A 21,601-nucleotide genomic window follows, 5' to 3' on the forward strand; every position below is an offset into this window, starting at 1 on the left:
GAAGATAAGCATATAAATTCCCAACATACTTACCAGACTCCCAACTTGGGACAGATATAGAGGTTAGTGGTAGTACGTATAAGTCCTATTAAGGGGACCAGCTCCTGGCAATGCCTAGGATAGCCTACCAGCTACTTATGGGTTCTTCCTAATTCCGTCCTTGATTAGGTTTAGTCTGAATACCTTGGTCCTGCTAGTTTTGTGTACTGAGGCTTTTTATTTTTATTTTTTCCCCAAGCTTTAAAACTTTTTTTTGATACTAGTGTTACTTAAGCAAGAAAGATGACATAATATGGATTTCTAGTCTTTGATTAGTATTAATTGTTGTATTTAGGTTCTGAGGACCCTTCCTAATAGTGCAAAATGTCTGAAGGAGAGGGAAAAACAGCCCCAGTACTGGCTCAGACCCTAAAGTGGAGTCCTTGTCATTGTCAACTGTAGCCTCCATGTCACCACCAGTGACTGCATCACTGCAGCACAGCCTCAGGAGGAGGAAGAGGAGGAAAGTGAAGATGAATCTGAATTTTGGAGGAATCTCCCTGTTGGGACGCTGGCAGAAGAGACGTGAAGAGGTTGTTTATGAATAATGCAGGGTGGTTGTCATTTCTGAGGATGGTGTATTGCCTTTACAAGGAGTAAAATGGTAGAATTATATTATTTTTTTGGCTTCTCTAATGCCTTGCAGGAATTCTGGCTGTTGTACAGGCAGCGTGAGCTAATGTGTATTCTAGCAGGTGGAAGTAATTACACAAGTTAATAATATGGGAGAAATGGGGTGGATAATTGAACTTAGTTCCAAGCTGTTCAAGATATGTGTGTGTGTATGTGTATTTTTTTTTTAAGCGACTGTACCCACAGTAGTACTAACTTCTCATGACAAATACAGAATTACTGGCAATGTGGATAGACATGGCTGTGGGGCTGAGTGGGGGAAACGGATCCAGTCACTTAACACACAGACTAAGGCACACCCAATATGAAATTGAAACTTTTATTGGTGATTCTTAATGATGAATCGACATGGTGCTGTATTTTAGCACACATGTGCCTGCCTCAGGAATTTCATCAATGTATACTAATGTGTCTGTCTTCAAAGAATGAACCACTAAAGGAGGTCTTGAAAAGACCTTTAATCCAGAAATTGATCATCTCAAAGATAGGCAACTTTTATCAACAGTGCATAACTGCTTTGTTAGGCAACTTTTGCCAACTGCGCATATCTTTGAGACCAATTTCTGGGGTTAAACTGTCCAGTTTTTCTTTTCTGTTGAAATAGTGAAAATACCTCATGAATCTGGAATGAGGACAGTGCTTTCCATGTTTCCTAATGATCTTGGAAAATGGAGTAATGAGGATACATTTTGCAGAAGTCAGAATATTTAAAGTTATTAATCACAAATGGATTGTGAGGAGTTGCCCAAAATTGCCAGGTCCTCCTGTATCTAAATAGCAGCTGAACCTAAATGTGAGCAAATGCAAAATGCTGGATACTGTATTAAATCACTCTAGGAAGATTTTTGAATCATGGACAGTTATAACCAGTGTTTCATCAGACAAAGCAATGTGAGCATCACCAACTGGAGATCTTCGGTTAGTGTGGGTAATATTTTAAATAAGCGTTAGAGGCAACTTTAAACTTGGTTTGTAGCTTGTATTTAAATAGTTACTGAGCATGACTTACCAACTCTGTTCCAAGTAATTGGCATAGCAAAGTGGTAAGCATGGATTTGGTGGTGGAGGAAAAGAGTACAGATGAGTGACTTGTTCTTTGAGGAGAGGTGAGTGAGAAAAGGGAAGTGAGTAGCTTCAGAATGAATGCAGAAGACATGATCTTGAAGTGTATGCAGGAACAGTGAGCTAGTGTACTGGCCTGAAGAGTGGTACAAGTATAGTGAGAATAGTGAAAGTTGCACACCTGACTTTTGGATATATTGGAATGGAGGGAGATGGCTTAGTGAGAGACTGAGAAGCAGGTTGCATTACTCTAAGGGAAATGGCCAAAATTTCTGCTGGTGTTTTAGCAAGGAAGGGACTAATCTTCAGAATGATTAAAACACGTTTGCAGTGTTAGGATGTGCATATAGGGGAGAGGGCTATTGAAGATAACCTAAGGGATGGGTTATGGGCTAGGACAGGGGGTTCTTAAACCAGTAATGCTAAGGGTATGGTAAGGTTACAAATTGTAGCTCCCTCTTGAGCTTGACACTTGTGCACAGTGCCTGGTTCCTGAGTGCTTTGTGGGAAGAGGTCAAAACAAGTTGTAGAGAAAGGTCCTTATCTAGTACATTTCACTTGTAAACTCATTTTATGCAATACTGTGTACACTTCGTGTAGCATTTTTAAGTGACTTCTTTGGTAGTATAACTTTACTACACTAAGCTCAGTGACATGTTAGCAAACACTGTTAGTGACATGTAATTCAATGAACATGTGATTTTTGGAGGGGGTACAAAGGTTCTGTTGATCAGTTAAAGGGGTGTAGTAACCAAAAAAAGGTTAAAACCCCCTGGAATAACAGGGGTTAGGAGGATGACTGCTAATTCATAGCAATAGAGAAAGAAGGCAGTGGATTTGAGGGATAAGCTCAACAGGCCAAGACATACCTCCTAAAAGTGGTACTAGATGTACAGGCAATGTCAGTCAAGCAGGCTATTTGGGGACTAGATTCCTGATGAAATCCCTTCAGACAGGTAGATATGGAGTTGCTCACATAAAATGGGAGGATATTGGAGTATAGACGAGGAGAGAAGAGTATCAAGGGCAGAATCCTAAGGCCCAGCAGTTGATAATGGTAATGGGACTCCTCTTAAATCTCCCATTTAGTACATCCTGTAAGACAGGACGGTCTCTTGCAGTCCCAGGGAGAACAGTTTCAAGTAGGTAGTTGTGTAAAATAAAGATGGGTTGGGGTTTTAATCATGCTTCTCTCTGTAACTCGAGGCAAGTTACGTTCAGTTAAAATAGGTATTGGAAGTAAGTAAAGGCGTTTGTCTTTTAACCTTGAACATGTAACTGGAGCTTCTGCAAGGGCTGTTTTTCTGTAGGATATAAAGATTGGATTGAGAATAGCTTAAGCTAAAAGTTAAAACAATGAGGGTGATGAGCTTGTTTGAGTACTTTGGATGTGAGAGGTTGGAGAAGAAGTAACAGGGCCTGAGAGGGTGAGGGTTATATGATCAGTTGGTAAGAAAGTGAGAGGCTGTGACAAATGAAGGGAATGATTAGAGGAAATAGAGCTAGGTACTAAGTGGGAATGGGGTGAGAGTGGGTTAAGAGAAAATTGCCCATCTCCCATTCAGTGTGACTTCAGAAAAGGAGGAGATGGTGACAGGAGCCAGAGGAAAAAGGCTCTCTCAGACTACTTACAGGGCAAGGTTCACAAAACCACTGCCTCTACCTCACTTCATGAGCCAGAGGAAAAAGGCTAATGAAGTGAGGTAGAGGCAGTGGTTTTTGTGAACCTTGCCCTGTAAGTAGTCTGGGACTGGGCATACAGGGGGAATGGGGTATGGAGCAGCTTGAGGTGAAGGTGATGAGGATTGGAAGCAAATTAGTCACTGGACATAGTTAGTTCTTGCAAGAGCAGACTAGAATGAGGTCAGCATCAATTTATATATGGTAGAGAAGAATAAGGACATAGGAATGGGAGAATTAGGGAGGTAGGTGCAAGAAGTAAAAGCTGGTACATAGGGGAATGACAGACAAGATGGGGGGAGGAGGAATAACATTTGGCTATCTGTAGGTTAAAAGCAGATGAGGAGAAATGGAGGAAAAAAATGAGACACAAGGATCCGAGTCAGAGGTTGGTATACGATAGAGAAGAAGATGGACAGTGAAAAGCAGAAAATGGAAATAAATCCTGAAAAAGGACGCGGGAGAACATCAGCAAGAGGATATAGTAAGTACTAGACCAGGACCAACCCCACCTGGGGGAAAAAATGATCAGAGACAAAGGTAGAAAAAAAAGTGATTCTCACTATTTAGAGAAATGAGATGGCTTTGAAAATGTGGATTTCTTTTACTTTGTACAGAAGGAAATGCATTTCGGTTTCTCTTTTCTCAGTTTTCTACTGCTCATAATCAGGTTTCTTGGGTTTTCAATTGTCATTTTTGTCTAAGTATTTCTAATCTGTACTCTCTTGCTCATTTTTACTAGGTGACAGTATGTTTTCCTTTTGTCATCACAGAGAACATGTAGATTCTGTGTGCACCTAGATGCCGTTAGAGAATACTAGCCTAAGTTGGCATTGATGCATTGAAATGTAGGTGTGAAAGTTCTTGGCTAATGTGGCACTTTAGTGTATAACTTATGTACATGCACCTTGCACTTATGTTCTAAGTGACTTGTGTGGTGTGTAAATTAAAGAATAGTGCTTTAGCATGTATTCACATGTGTGCATTGTATGTGTATAAGTGTTAGTATTTTAACATATGTGCACAATAGTGCCTAACTGTAGCACTCCGTTATAGAATTAGGGTGGTATATGTGATTTACAAAAAATTGAATAAACGTGGTGTACACAAACATCCTTGAATGTCTAGACCCAAACCTGGGGAATCCCCAGCAGATCGATCCTGGACCAACTTGACACGATATCGTTCAAATTAAATCTCGGAAAATACGCCAAATCACAATGCAAATTAGACACTTGCCCTAATAGCCTAATAAGATCCCCCCCCCCAAATTAAAAAAAAGATCTCACAAATCATGTAAACCACAGGCTTCAGAATGATCTCTTTCCCACGGATAAAGGAAACATCTTACTTCGCTGCCTAAAGATGCTAAGAAAAGTACAATGGACCTAACCAATTATCTCCAGTAGCATCTGTTTCCGCTCATAACCAAACTCATGGAGGGAATAGTGACAAAACAACTCACTGAATACCTAAATAAACACTCAATTCTTGCATTAGTCTCAATCAGGATTTCGGTCAATCACTCACCGAAACTGACCTAGTGTCCGCAATGAACTCATTCAAACAAAGCAATAGCAAACTGGTAACAACCATACTCCTCTACAATTCGACATGTCCAGCGCTTTCGACATTGGTTAATCATGGAAACTATTACATATACTAGAATACTTCGGCAGTAGGAGGTACAGTTCTCTAATGGCTCAAAGGATTCCTGACCACAAGATATACCAAGTAACAACGAACGCGGACATATCACCCCCATGGATACCTGAATGTGGAGTTCCCCAAGGATCCCCCTCTCACCAACTCTCTTCAACCTACTGATGATACCTTTAGCAAACTTCTAGCCAGTCAAAACCTCAACCCCTACCATATACGCAGCGATGTCACGATTTACATCCCGTTTCAAACAAGATCTAAAAGAAATCACAATGAATTCACCAAGCCTCCAATCATGTACCTCCTGGGCAGATGCATTCCAGCTCAAACTCAACGCAGAGAAACAACACAATGTCTTGTACTCACTTCTCAACACAACACAAACAATTACTCACCATAACCACACCATACTGTTCTCTCCCCGTCTCACATCTGAAAATCTTGGGGTTACCATTGATCGAAAACCTCACACTCGATGCCACATGAAGAATACGACGAAAAAGATGTTCCACTCCATGTGGAAACTCAAAATAGTAAAACCTTTCTTCCCGAGATACATCTTCCGTACCCTGGTACAGTCAATGGTAATAAGTCATCTGGACTACTGCAACGCACTGTACGCTGGCTGCAAAGAACAGACTATCAAAAAACTCCAGCCCAGAATACCACAGCCAGACTTGTATTTGGAAAAACTAAATATGAAAGTACAAAACCCTTAAGAGAGAAACTTCACTGGTTCCCACTCAAGGAACACATTGCGTTCAAGATATGCACGATTGTACACAAAATCATTCAGGCAGACGCCCCAATCTACATGCTAAACCTTGTGGACCCTGCCTCCCAGAAACGCCATAAGATCAGCCCACAAATTTCTCAATCTGCACTTTCCCAGCTGTAAAGGACTACAATACAAGCTGACACACGCCACCACTTCTCTTACATGAGCACACAGTTGTGGAACGCATTACCTACAGCCCTAAAACCATTGACGAAATAACTAATTTTGCAAATCTCTGAAGAACCTTTCTTCAACAAGGCCTACAAAGAGAACCCATAACCTTACAAAACTATCTCACCAGCCCACCCAGCTATTAAAGTCCACCTTCTATACTAGCCTGCCTAACACCTTCCTTCTCTCTTCCATTATTTAATCTTAGTACATTACTAATTATCTGATATCCTGGAATGACTGTCTTACCAAAACTCTGTAAGCCACATTGAGCCTGCAAATAGGTGCCTGCAAATAGGTGGGAAAATGTGGGATACAAATGCAATAACTAATAAACAAACTTGGGAACTGAAGGTGAAACTGGAGGGCAGAGCTTGGATCTTCCCAAACAAAAATGCATTCTGCTGCTCCTTGGTGTGGGAACTGGGGAGCAGAGCTTGGATCCTCTCAAACAAAAATGCATTCTGCTTCCCTGGGAGGGGAGAGGAGAGATAAGGTGCTAGATGGGGGTGGAGGTGTTGGTTGGGAGGAGAAAGAGAGAGGAGATGCTGGATGGTAGGGGGCACCGACTAATATGCCGCAGGGGGCACCGGCCCTGGCCCCCTCTTCTTCAACCCTGCCTGCCACCCCCCATAGGCTTCATTCCTCTTTACTCCACTCCCTTTGCCCATTCCTTCAAGGATCAAAATGGAGGCAGCAAGCTGTAGAGTTGGTCATCAATCACAGGCCAGACGTGCAGGCTTGCAATTAGCTTGCATTTCAGGCTGGGCTAGCAGTGGTGATGGCATTGATCACGGCCTTAAGGAAGGGTACAGACCAGCAAAAGTATTGCATGGTGGTGGTAATTGTGATTACTGTGGAAGGAGCAGACCTGTGTTTCCAGCTTGTTGGCACAGCAGTGGTTGCAGTGAAAGTAGTTGCTGGGTATTTGGCAACTGTTCCTGCATGTTACTCAATAAGTATCCAGATGGTGGCTGGGAAACCTTGGGCTTGGCTGTTCATATCTGCTGGTATGGAATGCTAGCTGTTCTGACTTTGCCACAGTGAATTGCCTTTTTTTTCCTTGTATAAACTTGTGACCACAACTGATGCCTTTGACCTGTTTAGGAGCCACGGTCATGATGGGTACTATGTTCCCTACCCCTATGGGATGATATAAGGGGTAATTGAGGTATGTTAAGGCTCACAGATTCCAGTATTTTCACTCTTATCTCCAGGGCCATTGCAAGGGGTGCCATACCTCTGTCTTGAGTCTAGGATTATGCAGTTATGCAAGTCCAGATGGGAAGTGGGCAGTATCTCGTCTAACTATACTTTCTGTGCTTTTTTGCTGGAACGGCTTTATTTTTTTCATTTAGCAGTTAGAGGAATGGGTCACTTTTTTTATATTCTTATATGTAAACAATAAACTTAGTGACTGAGAATTTACCTCTTCAGAGCTGCTAGAGATGCTTGCTTTTTATAGCTACTAATAAGCACTGTGTTTTTTTTTGTGTAGCAAAGTAAGCTCCCCCCCCCCCCCCCCCCCCACCACCTGTTCAGTTCTTACTAGTAAGGGCTTTTCATATTGACACACTAAGCTTTCCTTGTGAGATCTGATGTGAAACGTGAAAAAAAAATCTTCCATACTATTATGTTTTGTACAGCATTTATGTATATAGTACCTCTGTTAAGACACTGCAATCTCAAGTAAAGGTGAATTGAATACTCAGTTTGTGGGTCTCAAGTTTTACCCCATAGTTATTTTATGGGTCCTTTTAACTCAGAAGTTGCTGGTGTTCTGAGATCCAATGCAAGTCTGTAATTACAGGCCCATTTCTCTATTAAATGTGGGCTACAAAATCTTTGCAAAAACTCTTACTAATAGGCTTACTAAAGTTATCTCCACAATTATTCACCCTAATCAAGTGGGATTTATGCCTAACAGACTTATTTCAGACTATGCCTGTCTTTCATCACATTTCTAACCAAGCCAAGCTCAGTCCAGACCCAGTTGTTGCTGTATCAATAGACGCCGAAAAAGCGTTTGACAGGGTGGAATGGTGGTTCCTTTTCCACAGGCTGCAGTGGTTTGGGGCCCCCTTAGACTTCATTAACAAGGTTCAAATTCTATATAACAATCCAACGGCCCGTATTCTTGAACAATACGGTCTCTGAAACTTTTTCTACATAGAGGTACTAGGCAAGGGTATCCCCCTGTCCCCTTTGTTCAATATAGCTTTGGAGCCTTTTTTATTAGCGGTTCGTTCCTCCAAGGCTATATATGGACTTAGATTTTCGTCTCTAGAATTTAAAATCTCAGCCTACGCTGATGATGATATGTTGTTTTCATGCAATCCTGAATCTTCTCTAGCCCATTTTTTTTTTATTGGTGGATTTGTATGCTTCTTTCTCTGGATATAAAATTAATGTCCAAAAAACAGAGGTGCTACTCCCGATATCATAGTCCCTTTTGGTCTCACCTGGTCTTCCAGTAAAATGAGACCTAGGAATAGAACTCGCTCTTTCCCTAAAAGACACCATGGAAATTAATTTAAAAAAAGTTGGACTTGGTTCAGGCCCTTCTTAAAACTTGGTCTCCTCTTTACATGTCTTGGTGGGGTTGGCTGGAGTCAATAAAAATGATGATCTCCCCAAAAATCACGTTCATTTTAAGTATGTTACCTATCTTATTTCCCCCTCGCTTTTATAAAGATATTGACAAAATTTTGAGTAAGTTCTTGTGGTTTGGGAAAACTCCCAAAATTGCACTTGCTACTCTTAAATCCACTAAGGAGAACTCTGGGGTTTTATTCCCAGACTTTCTCACTTATCATAGAGCCTTCATCTTACAGCAAGCCTCCATGTGGTTAGTAAGTGATCTGGCCTGTTCCCCTTCCTGGTTGCAAATTGAAAAAAGTAAGTGGTTCCCCTTGGACCTTAACACTGTTCTACCCTTAACGCTCATGGACAAATTAAAACAAGATCCCCTGATTTCTGCTGCGTTTTTTTTCTCTATTAAAGCTAGATAACCTCATGCTCATTCCATCTGACACTTCATTGAAGTCATCCTTATGGTTCAACCCTCATATTCACATTAATAATCACCCTCGCCAATGGAAAGAATGGTATCACAGTAATATTTGGACTGTTGAAGATGTTCTTTCAAATAATAAATTAAAGCCGTTCTCAGTACTTCAGACACAGTTCGATCTGCATCCTACCCAATATTTCTGTTGGATCCAGTTGAAGCATTGTTTTAACTCCATCCAGACTCATTTATCATCCCTGCAACAGGCTGCACCCTCTCTTTTTGAATTTTTCTTCCATCACATCAAAAGATCATGTTGCCTCTAAACTCTACAAGTTTATGATTACTTCACTTTACAATGGAAAAGCTAGTCTACGCTCCATATGGGAATCTGAGATGCCGTGCCACCTGACGGATCAGCAGGGGGATCGTTCTGGACTAAAATCAGTAGACCTGTAGCATCTGCAAATTATCTACAATCTCTTCTTTTTGCACCACAGGTCGTTATGGATTCCTCATAAAATGAAAATTGCTGGACTAATAACGTGTTGGGTCTTGTAAATCAACCACATTCTTTTTGACTGTTAACCTTTAAATTTTGGAACAATATTTGGCGTGTGATTTCTGATATTTTACATTTGTCTGAAGCACTTTCAGTTAGTAAGATCATATTTGGTTCGCATATTATTGAAAGTGCTCTAGACAAATATTCCTCCAAACTATATGATACGTTAATTGCTGTAGGCTTAAAAATGGTTTTAACAAATTGGAAGGATAACTCCTTTCTTAATTCTCACTTTTGGTGGCATTCTGTCTTACAGATCCACAAATTTGAGCTATCTTTAGCCCTCAAAGTTCGAAATTCCTTATATGTTGATAAAGTGTGGCTGCCTTTAACAACCTTTCTTTAAACAAGAGTTCTTCATAGTACTCGAGTGTAAATTGCAGGTTTTGCTTTGAATGCATTCATAAATTGCTTCCCCCTACCCTCCTCCTATGTCCGTCCTTTTCCTCCCTCTGTTTCCTGTCCACTGATATTCTTTAGTGTGATTACCTGATTATTTCTTGTAATTTGTATTTCCTACCCCTGTTATTAAAATTTAATAAAAAAGTTCTAAAAATGAAAAAAAAAAAGAAAAGGAAGTGTAGATATAGGGAGTGACTATTGTCCAGCACACGTGCATAGCACTGCCATTAAGGATATACCAAAATGGGGCTTCTCAAATTTTATCAACTAGTTTGGTTTTCAAGATATCCATAATAGGCATATAACCTTTTATCAAATAATTAGAATCTACTACTACTACTTAACATTTCTAGAGCGCTACTAGGGTTACGCAGCGCTGTACAATTTAACAAAGAGAGACAGTCCCTGCTCAAAGAGCTTACAATCTAATAGACAAGTGAACGGTCGGTCCGATCGGGGCAGTCAAATTGGGGCAGTCTGGATTCACTGAACGGTAAGGGTTAGGTGCCGAACGCAGCATTGAAGAGGTGGGCTTTAAGCAAAGACTTGAAGATGGGCAGGGAGGGGGCTTGGCGTAAGGGTTCAGGAAGGTTGTTCCAAGCATAGGGTGAGGCGAGGCAGAATGAGCGGAGCCTGGAGTTGGCGGTGGTGGAGAAGGGTACTGAGAGGAGGGATTATCCTGTGAACGGAGGTTACGGGCGGGAACGTAAGGGGAGATGAGGGTAGAGAGGTAGTGAGGGGCAGCAGACTGAGTGCATTTGTAGGTAAGAAGGAGAAGCTTGAATTGAATGCGGTATCTGATCGGAAGCCAGTGAAGTGACCTGAGGAGAGGGGTGATATGAGTATATCGGTTCTGGCGGAATATGAGACGTGCAGCAGAGTTCTGAACAGACTGAAGGGGGGATAGATGGCTAAGTGGGAGGCCGGTGAGGAGTAAGTTGCAGTAGTCCAGGCGAGAGGTAATGAGAGCGTGGACGAGAGTTCGGGTGGTGTGTTCAGAGAGGAAAGGGCGAATTTTGCTGATGTTAAAGAGGAAGAAGCGACAGGTCTTGGCTATCTGCTGGATATGCGCAGAGAAGGAAAGAGAGGAGTCAAAGATGACTCCGAGGTTGCGGGCAGATGAGACGGGGAGGATGAGGGTGTTATCAACTGAGATAGAAAGTGGAGGAAGAGGAGAAGTGGGTTTTGGTGGAAAGACGATAAGCTCGGTCTTGGACATGTTCAGTTTCAGGTGGCGGTTGGACATCCAGGCAGCAAAGTCGGATAAGCAGGCCGATACCTTTGCCTGGGTCTCCGCGGTGATGTCTGGTGTGGAGAGATACAGTTGGGTGTCATCAGCATAGAGATGATACTGGAAACCATGAGATGAGATCAGGGAGCCCAGGGAAGAGGTGCAGATTGAGAAGAGAAGGGGTCCAAGGACCGATCCCTGGGGAACACCAACAGATAAGGGGATGGGGGTGGAGGAAGATCCATGAGAGTGAACTTTGAAGGTGCGGTGGGAGAGATAGGAGGAGAACCAGGAGAGGACAGAGCCCTGGAACCCAAATGAGGACAGTGTGGCAAGAAGTAAGTCATGATTGACAGTGTCAAAAGCAGCGGATAGATCCAGGAGGATGAGGATGGAGTAGTGGCCTCTGGATTTGGCAAGGAACAGGTCATTACAGACTTTAGAAAGTGCTGTTTCTGTCGAGTGAAGAGGGCGAAAAACCGGATTGAAACGGATCAAGGATGGCATGAGAGGAGAGAAAATCAAGGCAGCGGCTGTGGACTGCGCGCTCAAGTGTCTTGGAGAGGAAGGGTAGGAGGGAGATGGGGCGGGTAGTTGGAGGGACAGGTAGGGTCTAGTGATGGTTTTTTGAGGAGTGGCGTGACTACAGCATGCTTGAAGGTGTCGGGGACAGTTGCAGTGGAGAGAGAGAGGTTGAGGATATGACAGATGGAGGGGGTGATAGTAGGAGAGATGGTGTTAAGTAAGTTGGTGGGGATGGGATCAGAGGAACAAGTGGTGCATTTTGAGGAGGAAAGAAGGCGGGCGGTTTCCTCCTCGGAGATATCAGGAAAGGAGGAGAAAGAGGTCTGGGTTGGTTGGTTGAGGGAGAGGGTTTGAAGGGGGAAGAGGAGGAGGTGGCTTGGTAGTGAACTCAAGGTTGATCTTTTGCACCTTGTCGCGGAAGTAGTCAGCCAGTGATTGAGGAGAGAGTGACGGGGGGGTGGGAGCGGAGGGCACTTTGAGGGGGGAGTTAAGGGTGGCGAAGAGACGCCGAGGGTTAGAGCTGAGGAGAATTAGTCAATTGGGTGTAATAGTCCTGTTTGGCAAGGAATAGTGAGGACTGGAAGGAGGATAGCATGAATTTGTAGTGAAGGAAATCTGAATGGGTGCGAGATTTCCTCCAGAGGCGTTCAGCAGATCGGGCGCAGGAGCGAAGGTAACGGATGCAAGGGGTCAGCCAGGGCTGGGGATTAGTACGCCTTGTGGGACGGGAGGTGGATGGTGCAAGGGTGTCCAGAGCAGAGGAGAGAGTGGCATTGTAAGCGGAGACAGCCTCGTCAACAGACTCGGAGGACATGATGGAGGGGAGGAGATTAGAAATACTAGATGATAAGGTGGGAGGGTCAATAATCTGGAGATTCCTGGAAGTAGTGGTTAATGTTGGGCGGGGCTGAGGGGGTGAAGAAGTGTGAAGGTGATCAGGTGATGATCAGAGACAGGAAGAGCTGAGGTGTGGAAATTGGAGGGTGAGCCGGAAGAGGAGAGGACGAGGTCAAGGCAATGGCCATCACGGTGAGTAGGGGTGGTGGAACAAAGCTGGAGGTTGAAGGATGATGTTAGAGTGAGGAACTGAGAAGCGTGAGAGTTGGACAGGTCATCAACGTGTATGTTGAAGTCTCCGAGAATGAGGGATGGAGATGAGGGTTCAAGAAAAACAGAAAGCCAGGCATCGAAGTCGGTGAGGAAGGGAGGGATTTATCAGGGGGGCGGTAAATGACTGCCACTCTGAGTGGCAACGGGTAGAATAGACGGATGGAGTGGACTTCAAAGGATGAGAAGCAGTGAGACTGTGGTAGGAGGAGGGGTTGGAAGCTACAGGAGGGCGAGAGTAGTAACCCGACGCCTCCTCCACGGCCAACTAGGCGGGGAGTATGGGAGAAGAGATAGCCTCCATGGCATAGAGCCGCAACTGAGGCAGAGTCGTCAGGGGAGAGCCAGGTTTCAGTTAGGGCAAGCAGGTGAAGGGAATGAGAGATGAAGAGATCGTGGGTGAAGGGAAGTTTGTTGCAGACCGAGTGGGCATTCCACAGTGCACATGAGAAGGGGAGGGAAGAGGGGGGGAGGAGGGGAATAGATATGAGATTGGAGACATCCCGGAAACGTTTGCATGGATAGGACGAAGACAGGTGTGGGGGACCTGGATTGGGATTGATGTCTCCTGCGGATAGCAGGAGGAGGAGCAAGAGAGTGCGGAGGAGGGTGGGGGAGGTAGGGCGACGAAGGCGACGAAGACGGGATGCGCTTAGGAGGAATGGGGATGGGTTAATGGCAGGAAGGAAGTGTTGAAGGTTGAGAGCTAGGAAGGAGGAGGGGGACAGGAGAGATGGTGAGGTGGTGAGGGACGGGGGTGAGTAGGGTATTGCAGTAGTGAGCAAGATGGGAGAGGACATGGGTGGGCAGTGAGTTCCAGTGGTAGACAGCGGTAGGGGGAGGGGAAAAAGATTAGGAAGGGACAGGGCAAGGAAGAGAATGTGTAAAGGGGCCATAAGTAGTAACTGAGGTGTTATGGGTATATATGTAGTGACTGAGGTGTTAAGCGATAGATAGAACGGCAGAGCTGGATTAGAGGCTTAAAACTGGAATGGTAGGCAGCAGGCAGGTAGGCACTGCCCAGTAAGAACAAGTCACACCCACTATGTTTGAAAAATGTGGGAGGAAAGGAGGTGAAGAGCCTGAACACAGAGACAGAGCAGTTATCTGCAGGCAGATTAGGTTGCTTGGGAGGGTATATAAGAACTATCACCCTAGGGGTGGGTGGGTAGAGGGGTGGGTGGGAGGGATCTAAGTCTAAAATGTACAGACAGAGCTGCAGCACAGCCAGTTAATCTGTAAAAAAGATGGATTTCTCAAGAAAAACTGGTATAGAAGGCTGCCCCTCTAACAGAGAATCAGGTCACACCCACTAAGTTTGAATTTGTGGGGGAGATTCAGAGACAGAGCTGCTAAGTCTAAAATGTACAGACAGAGCTGCAGCACAGCCAGTTAATCTGTAAAAAAGATGGATTTCTCAAGAAAAACTGGTATAGAAGGCTGCCCCTCTAATCTTTATTAAATATCTTAAATGTAATCAAATTTTACAATACACAATGTCATAAATCTACCACATTCATACACTCACATTCACCCAACGTAAAATATACATAAAACACTATCCTCACTGAATAAATCAACCTCTCCTATACCGTGCTTGTAGTACACACTACTAACTCAACTCAATGTCCAATAAGATGGCACGTATTCATCAATGTGTTCAGGTAATAAACCTTCCCATAATCTTTAAGTCCATGCAGACTCACAATGAAACACCAGTCTTTAATGATGAGCACTCACACACGGTGCTATCACGGTTCAATCAATGAGGTGGCTGTAAACTTTTATGATAGTCGAACTCAAACCCAGGATCCACGTACTCAGGACTTGGCCTGACGTGTATGTTCAATTTTGATCAAATGTTCGACATGCCACAGAAGAACCCGACACGATCATGTTTCGCTAAATAAAGCGTCTTCAAGGGTCTTTCAATCTATATCAAAACACATAGATAACTGCATATTGTAATCCACCCTAAATTTTAAAACACCATTACAAAAAGAAAGTATTAAACGCCTTACCAGCTACAGCAAGTAGTCAGAAACTCGATACCAGTAAGCAGCCAGTGGAAACGTCAAAAAGACACCCACATATGCGCATTAACTGGCCGGGAGTCTCAGTGGTTTAAATACCCTCCTAAATGCTCAGCCAATCGATCTCTTTATTTTAACCACCTGGGGCAGCCGTATTCCAAAGGAATATCAAGCGCTGTTTCTTTCTTAATAGCGTCAAGGGGAGATCCTCTTTCTGATGTGATTTTTATTTAATACTACGAATCTCAGATCTTGTACTGCATGATTGGCTTGAAGCCTATGAGAAACAAGGTCCGTGCATGCTGTGCAGATATTACTCAAATGTTGAGCTATCCTACATTTAATTTTACAAGTAGTCAAACCAATATACCACAACCCGCACGGACATACCACCCCATAAACACAATTCATAGTATCACAGTCAGTATATGCTTGTAAACGATACCGTTTATCTGTATGCGGAATGGTAACCTCCTGAACTTGTAAAGAATGGTGGCAGTATACACAGTGATTACATCCTAAATGATCTGGCCCCCTGAAGGGTTCACTTGTTGTTTTAGATCTTCTGGTCAATTGTTCACCTAAATTCATACCCCGAGAAAAAGCAAAACGGGGTGTAGATTTAAATTTGTCATGTATACCAAGTATAGGCCAGTGTCGCTGTATAATCTGTATAATTTTATTGGAAGACCATATATATGGCAACATGCAAGTTAATGGAGAATCATTATTTTTCTTATCTCGTTTACCCTGTTGCCAACTGTGATGAAAATTATAGGCTCGTTTAGCAGCCCTTTTCAATATTGTGTACGGGTACCCCCTTTGTCGGAATCTGTTAATCATACTGTCAGCTAGCAAGCAAAATTCTTCTTTAGAACTACATAGCCGTCCTATGCGAAGCAGCTGGCTAGCAGGCATACTATTTTTCAACATATTGGGGTGGTGACTACGATAATGCAGGACCGTATTACGATCCGTGTCTTTACAAAACAGCTTGGTAATAAATTTACCATCTATCCATGCAATATTAACATCTAGGAAATTTACCTGATAGCAACCAATATGGTGAACAAATTTAATGTGTATGCTGACAGAATTAAGACAGTGTATAAAGCGCTGCAAGTTGTCATCAGTACCACGCCAAATCAGCAATATATCGTCGATATATCTTAACCAACTAACAACCCCATGGAAATATTGCAAGGTGTAAACAAATTGCTTTTCTATCTGATCCACATACAAACAAGCAATTGTGGGGGTGACCGTGGCCCCCATAGCCACCCCCTTAATTTGATGAAAAAACGTATTTCGAAATTTGAAATAGTTATGAAAAGTAACCAACTGTGCCATTTCCCCCAATAGTTGAATCTTGGAAGTTGACAAAGGTAGTGATTCCAATAGCCTTTTTAATAAGCGACAATGCCTCCCCCTGAGGGATGTTGGTGTAAAGTGCAGTGTAACAAGACAAATATGTTGTTCAGAGTCTACATGTATCTGTCCCAATAACTCCCAACAGATGGCTAGAATCCCTTACAAACGATGTAATACTTGGTAAACACGGACGAAGATAATCTAAAAACTGGGATAATGGCTCAAACAATGAATCACAGCCAGACACGATGGGGCAGGATTGTTTTATGTTGTATGTATATTATATGTTGGGTGAATGTGGTAGATTTATGACATTGTGTATTGTAAAATTTGATTACATTTAAGATATTTAATAAAGATTCTAATTGTTTGATAAAGATTTTTTCAATGTTTTTATTAGGGTCAAGATAACACAGTGCAAACAGCTTATACCATTTGGAAAAGACAAATATGAGCACAGGATTAGTTCACACCAACAAAATACTACACTTCAACAACATAATGATTTTTGTTTTTTGTTCCCACCCCCCCTCCAACCCTCAACTTATCTTTCCTTAGCGCAGGCAGCAGATGAATCCATCAACTGATGGGTTGTGTCCGTCTACTAGCAGGTGGAGATAGAGATAACTGACTTCAGTGAGTGGTATTGGACTACCAGCCCCTCTGTACGCTAGTATAGCTCTATCTCCAGCAGGTGGTGGACGTCTCCTTACCAGCGCCTGGATTTTCTGCTTTGGGACTCCTCCTGGGCTGCTGTTTGCTAGCCAGTTGAGTGTGGGGGCGGTTGGCACTGGTGTCATCCTTGGTGGCATACCTCTTTTGGGGGTCCCTGCCTCACCCCGTGTCCCAAGTCGGTCTCTCTTCCTGCTTTGCTTTCCTATGTAACCTTCCTCACCTTAAAAAAAAAAAAAAAAAAAAAAAAAAAAATTTGATGAGAAGCAGCAGCAGGACCTGTGTTCCAAATACATATTAGAGAGACAGACGTTTTCAGTGGGCTGAACAGAGTGGGAACTCTGACTCTCCGTTTGAACTGTCCCATCAGTGTTCGTCGGAGGGAGGTTCTCTTGCAGCGCAGGGCGAGTGCTTTGATTTTTTTTCTCCTCGGCTTCGTGCGGAGACTTGTTATGGCCGCCGAAGTTGTCAAGCGCTGCTCCCGCTGCGGTAAAAAGAGATCCGCAGCGGGGCTTTGTGTAGTGGGTTGCTCCAAGTCTGGGCTGGCTGATACTGCGGCCGTAGAAGCACAGTCAGTTTCCCGTGCCGAGCGATGCGGCTCCCGCCAGTCAGCTTATGGCGGTTTCAGAGCCATTGCTAGCGGCTGAATCAGAGACTCTTTGTGCAGCCCCAGCACATGTTCAGGATTCCTCTCTCGTTTCTGGGGGCTCTGGGGATCCATTTTTGCCAGAATTTGTTCTGTTGCTGCATCAGGCTTTCCTGTTAAAGAAGGCTGCCTCTCAGCCTGTTTCTCAGGCTTCTGTGCTCCCTGTTGTTTCCAGGGCTGGAGCATTTATCTGCTCAGGATTCTCGACCTTCTAAGAGGAGAACTGCTTTTTCTGAGGCAGTTTCTTTAGGACCTGGGTCCTCTTTGCCCTCTTTGGCTGCTTGGTCAGAGGGTTCTCTTCGTCCTTCTAGAACAGAAGATTTTGAGGAGGGGGAGTTAATACAGGAAGAACCTGATGACCCCACTGCGGTGCAGGTTTTTCATAGGGGTGATCTAGCCTCCCTGATTTCTAATGCGTTGGCGGCTTTGGAAATTGCTGATCCAGAGTCTACGTCCTCCTCTGTGGTCAATCTTAAGATGACCAGTACCTGTAAGCCTTCTAAGGCGTTTCCTGTTCATGAGGCTATTCAGGAGCTCATTTCTGCGCAATGGGCTGATCCTGAGGGCAGTTTTAAGGTGGCCAAAGCTGTCTCGCCTTTATCCCGTGGTTTCGGATCAGGCAGACAAGTATGTTCTTCCGACTGTGGATGCCTTAGTAACCGCAGTCACAAAGAAGACCCCTCTTCCAGTTGAAGGAGAGGTGGCGTTGAAGGATACACAGGACCGTCGCCTAGAGGCTTCTTTAAAGCGTGCTTTTGAGGTGTCAGCGTTGGCGCTTCAGGCATCTATTTGTAGTTCATATTCAGCCAGGGCATGTCTTAGTTGGCTTCATCAGGCGCAAGAGCAAGATCTGGAGGAAGGTTCTCGTTTAGAATCTGTTTCGGCCTATTTGGAATCCGGCTTGGCTTATGTAGCGGACTCCCTTTATGATTTGATTCGTTCTTCAGCTAAGCTCATGGCTCTGACGGTGTCTTCTCGCCGCCTGTTATGGCTGCGCCATTGGTCGGCAGATTTGGCCTCTAAGCAGAGACTTACTCGGCTTCCTTTCAGGGGTAGACTTCTCTTTGGAGAAGATTTAGAGAAGATTGTCAAGGATTTGGGTGCCTCGAAGGGTCAGCGTCTCCCTGAAGATAGAACTCGGTCTGCTGCGAGACCCTCGTCTAATTCTTCTTCTGCTCGATCTCGGTTCAGAGAGGTTCTCTGTTATCGTCCTGGTTGGCCGGCTCCTAACTTTCAGCGGAACCGCTTTCAGCAGCGTTCTTCCTTTCGCAATGATAAACACTCTGCAAGCTCCTCTTCGCGTCCAGGGCCTGCAGGACGTCCTTCACAATGATGGGGCGTGGGTTCACTCTTCCGTTCCAAAGATTGGAGGGTGGCTGACCTTGTTTTTCGAAGAGTGGGCCAACATTACGTCAGACAGTTGGGTTCTAGATATTATCAGAGACGGTTACAAGCTAGAGTTTTCTTCGCCCGTCGGCGACGTTTTCTTGGAATCCCATTGTGTATCTTCTGCCAAACGGGTGGCTCTGCAAGAGACTATCCGTTCCCTGTTGGATCTCGCGGCGATTGTTCCTGCTCCAGCTTCCGAGATTCCGATGGGTCGTTATTCCATTTATTTCGTGGTACCTCGAAAAGGAGGTTCCTTTCGGCCCGTTCTCGATCTCCGCAAGGTCAATCAGTGCTTGAGGGTGCGTCATTTTCGCATGGAAACGTTGCGGTCCGTGGTATTAGCGGTTCAGCCAGAAGAATTTCTCATGGCTTTAGATCTCAAGGAGGCCTATTTTCACATTCCTATTTGGCAGCCACATCAAAGGTTTCTCCACTTTGCCGTACTCTGACATCATTTCCAGTTCAGGGCGCTTCCATTTGGCCTTGCTACAGCACCTCGGACTTTCTCCAAGGTCATGGTGGTGGTGGCAGCATTTTTAAGAAAGGAAGGGATCAGGGTTCATCCCTACTTGGACGACTGGCTAATTCGGGCCGATTCGGCTCAGGAAAGCCGCAGGGCTACTGACAGTCATTTGTTTGTTGCGGTTGTTGGGCTGGGTAATCAATCTGCCCAAAAGTCAGTTGGTTCCTTCTCAACAGCTGGAATACTTAGGTGTTCGCTTCGACACGGCGTTGGAACGTGTTTTCCTTCCGGAGGAACGTGTTCGCAAGCTTTGTTCTCAGATAGCCAGTCTCCTCCGGTTGTCCAGTCCTCGAGTGTGGGATTATGTTCAACTTCTCGGTTCCATGGCTGCGACCTTGGAGGTAGTTCTTTGGGCCAGAGCTCACATGAGACCACTTCTGTCTTCCCTTCTGTGCAGGTGGTCCCCGGTGTCTCAGGATTATCAGCGCAGGCTCCCTTGGCTTTCCAGGGCGAAGCGCAGCTTGACGTGGTGGTGCCCCGGTCCTCACTTGCGGAAGGGTGTTTCTCTGGCAATTCCTCAGTGGATTGTAGTGGTCACGGATGCCAGCCTGTTGGGTTGGGGAGCTCTTTGTCGCAGCGACGTCAGACGCCGAACTGGATTCAACCAATCAGCACTGCAGCGTTACTTCCTTGAAGCACATGGCCACGGAGGAAGACGAAATATGGAGATTGCGGGTCGGACCTCGTCTGGCGGGGGTTGGGGCCCCCCGCCAGCAAAAGTAAGCAACGGGGGAGGGTTGACGGCGGGGAGGGGGTGGAGAGAGGCGGGGGGGGGGGGGGAGGCAAAAATGTGCCCCCCCCTCTCTGGCTCTGGCCCCCCCTACCGCCGGATTCCAGATACGCCCCTGCATAGTTCTATGAAAGAAAGACAATCTACTGAAAACCTTCCAGAGAATTATGTGCAGTGTGAGCTGATTTTCATTTTCTAAGTCTCACCCTGCTGCTGCTGCTGTTCTTCTTTCTTTCCTTTCCAGGTTAGTTAAGGAGTGTGGTAGCTGTGTTAGTTCACTCTTAAGGTTATCAATAGAAATCAAACAAAATAAAACATGGAAAAGAAAATAAGATGATACCTTTTTTTATTGGACATAACAATACATTTCTTGATTAGCTGACGAAGAAGGGCAACCTTTGAAAGCTAATCAAGAAATGTATTAAGTTATGTCCAATAAAAAAGGTATATTTTCTTTTCCATGTTTTATTTTTTGATTTCTATTGATAACAGGTTAGTTAAAGAATTCCCCCTCCCCCTCACTTATCTTAGTTCACGGCACCCCACACAAGTTAAATAATATCAAGACCAACAAAAGAAACCGACTGACAGATGAACAAAGAAGTCACTAAGCAGGTAAGTTAAATTAGTTTTTGGTTTATTAAATACAGTTATATATTACAATTATACATTTTTGTTGTTTAAACTATAAATATCATGAAATTATGGTTTTTTTTTCTCGAAGTGACACACCACCCAAGTTATGCTCGGTTTTTTGGCGAATTTTGACACACCAAGCTCAAAAGGTTGCCCATCACTGATCTAGGTAGTAAAAAGAAAAGGTTAGTTTTCCTTAGAGTCAGCAGCAGATGGAATCCAGAGACTTGTGGGTTGTGACCATCTACCAGCAGGTAGAGATAGCGCTGAACTGCAGTGTCTTATAGGATAGAATGCTCCTTGGTCAGTTAGTATTCTCTGTCTTCAGCAGGCGGATGGATGGTCTCTCACAAGCTCCTGGTCTCATCTGATGGTGGCTCCTGTTCTGGGTCTCTCAGTTCAGTAGAGCTTTGGGGTGTGTGGTTGAGCGGTGCCACCTTTAGGGATACACCTGGTCACCCCAGGTCCCTCCCCCACCTTTCTCCCCTCTCCAGCCCTTCCTTCATTCTCCTTCCTCACTGAAAAAATAAATAAATTGGGGCATAATTCTTTAAAGCCAACAGCCTTGGCTGCAGGAGAGATACTGGTTTGAGCCAGTAAAGAGGGCTTAGTGATGGAGAGGATGTTTGTGTGCTTCCAGCAGCACTGAGTTTGACAGGCAGAACTCCTGATGGCTGGCTTTCCCAGGGTGAATGTATCTGTACATTTTCTTTCACCTTTGGGTCAGTTGTGGTTT

General features: G+C 44.4%; 1 protein-coding gene across 1 annotated transcript in view; it reads left to right on the forward strand.

Moving 5' to 3' along the window:
* Positions 1 to 363: 363 nt before the first annotated feature.
* Positions 364 to 21,601, forward strand: part of NRBP1 (nuclear receptor binding protein 1) — a 220,912-nt gene continuing 199,674 nt past the window's right edge. The window contains 5 exon segments of the mRNA XM_030198591.1: positions 364 to 385; positions 388 to 468; positions 471 to 521; positions 524 to 543; positions 546 to 572. Of these exon segments, the coding sequence (XP_030054451.1) occupies positions 364 to 385; positions 388 to 468; positions 471 to 521; positions 524 to 543; positions 546 to 572 (201 nt within the window).

This window comes from Microcaecilia unicolor, chromosome 3 (genome assembly GCF_901765095.1).
Source record: "Microcaecilia unicolor chromosome 3, aMicUni1.1, whole genome shotgun sequence".
NCBI lineage: Eukaryota > Metazoa > Chordata > Amphibia > Gymnophiona > Siphonopidae > Microcaecilia > Microcaecilia unicolor.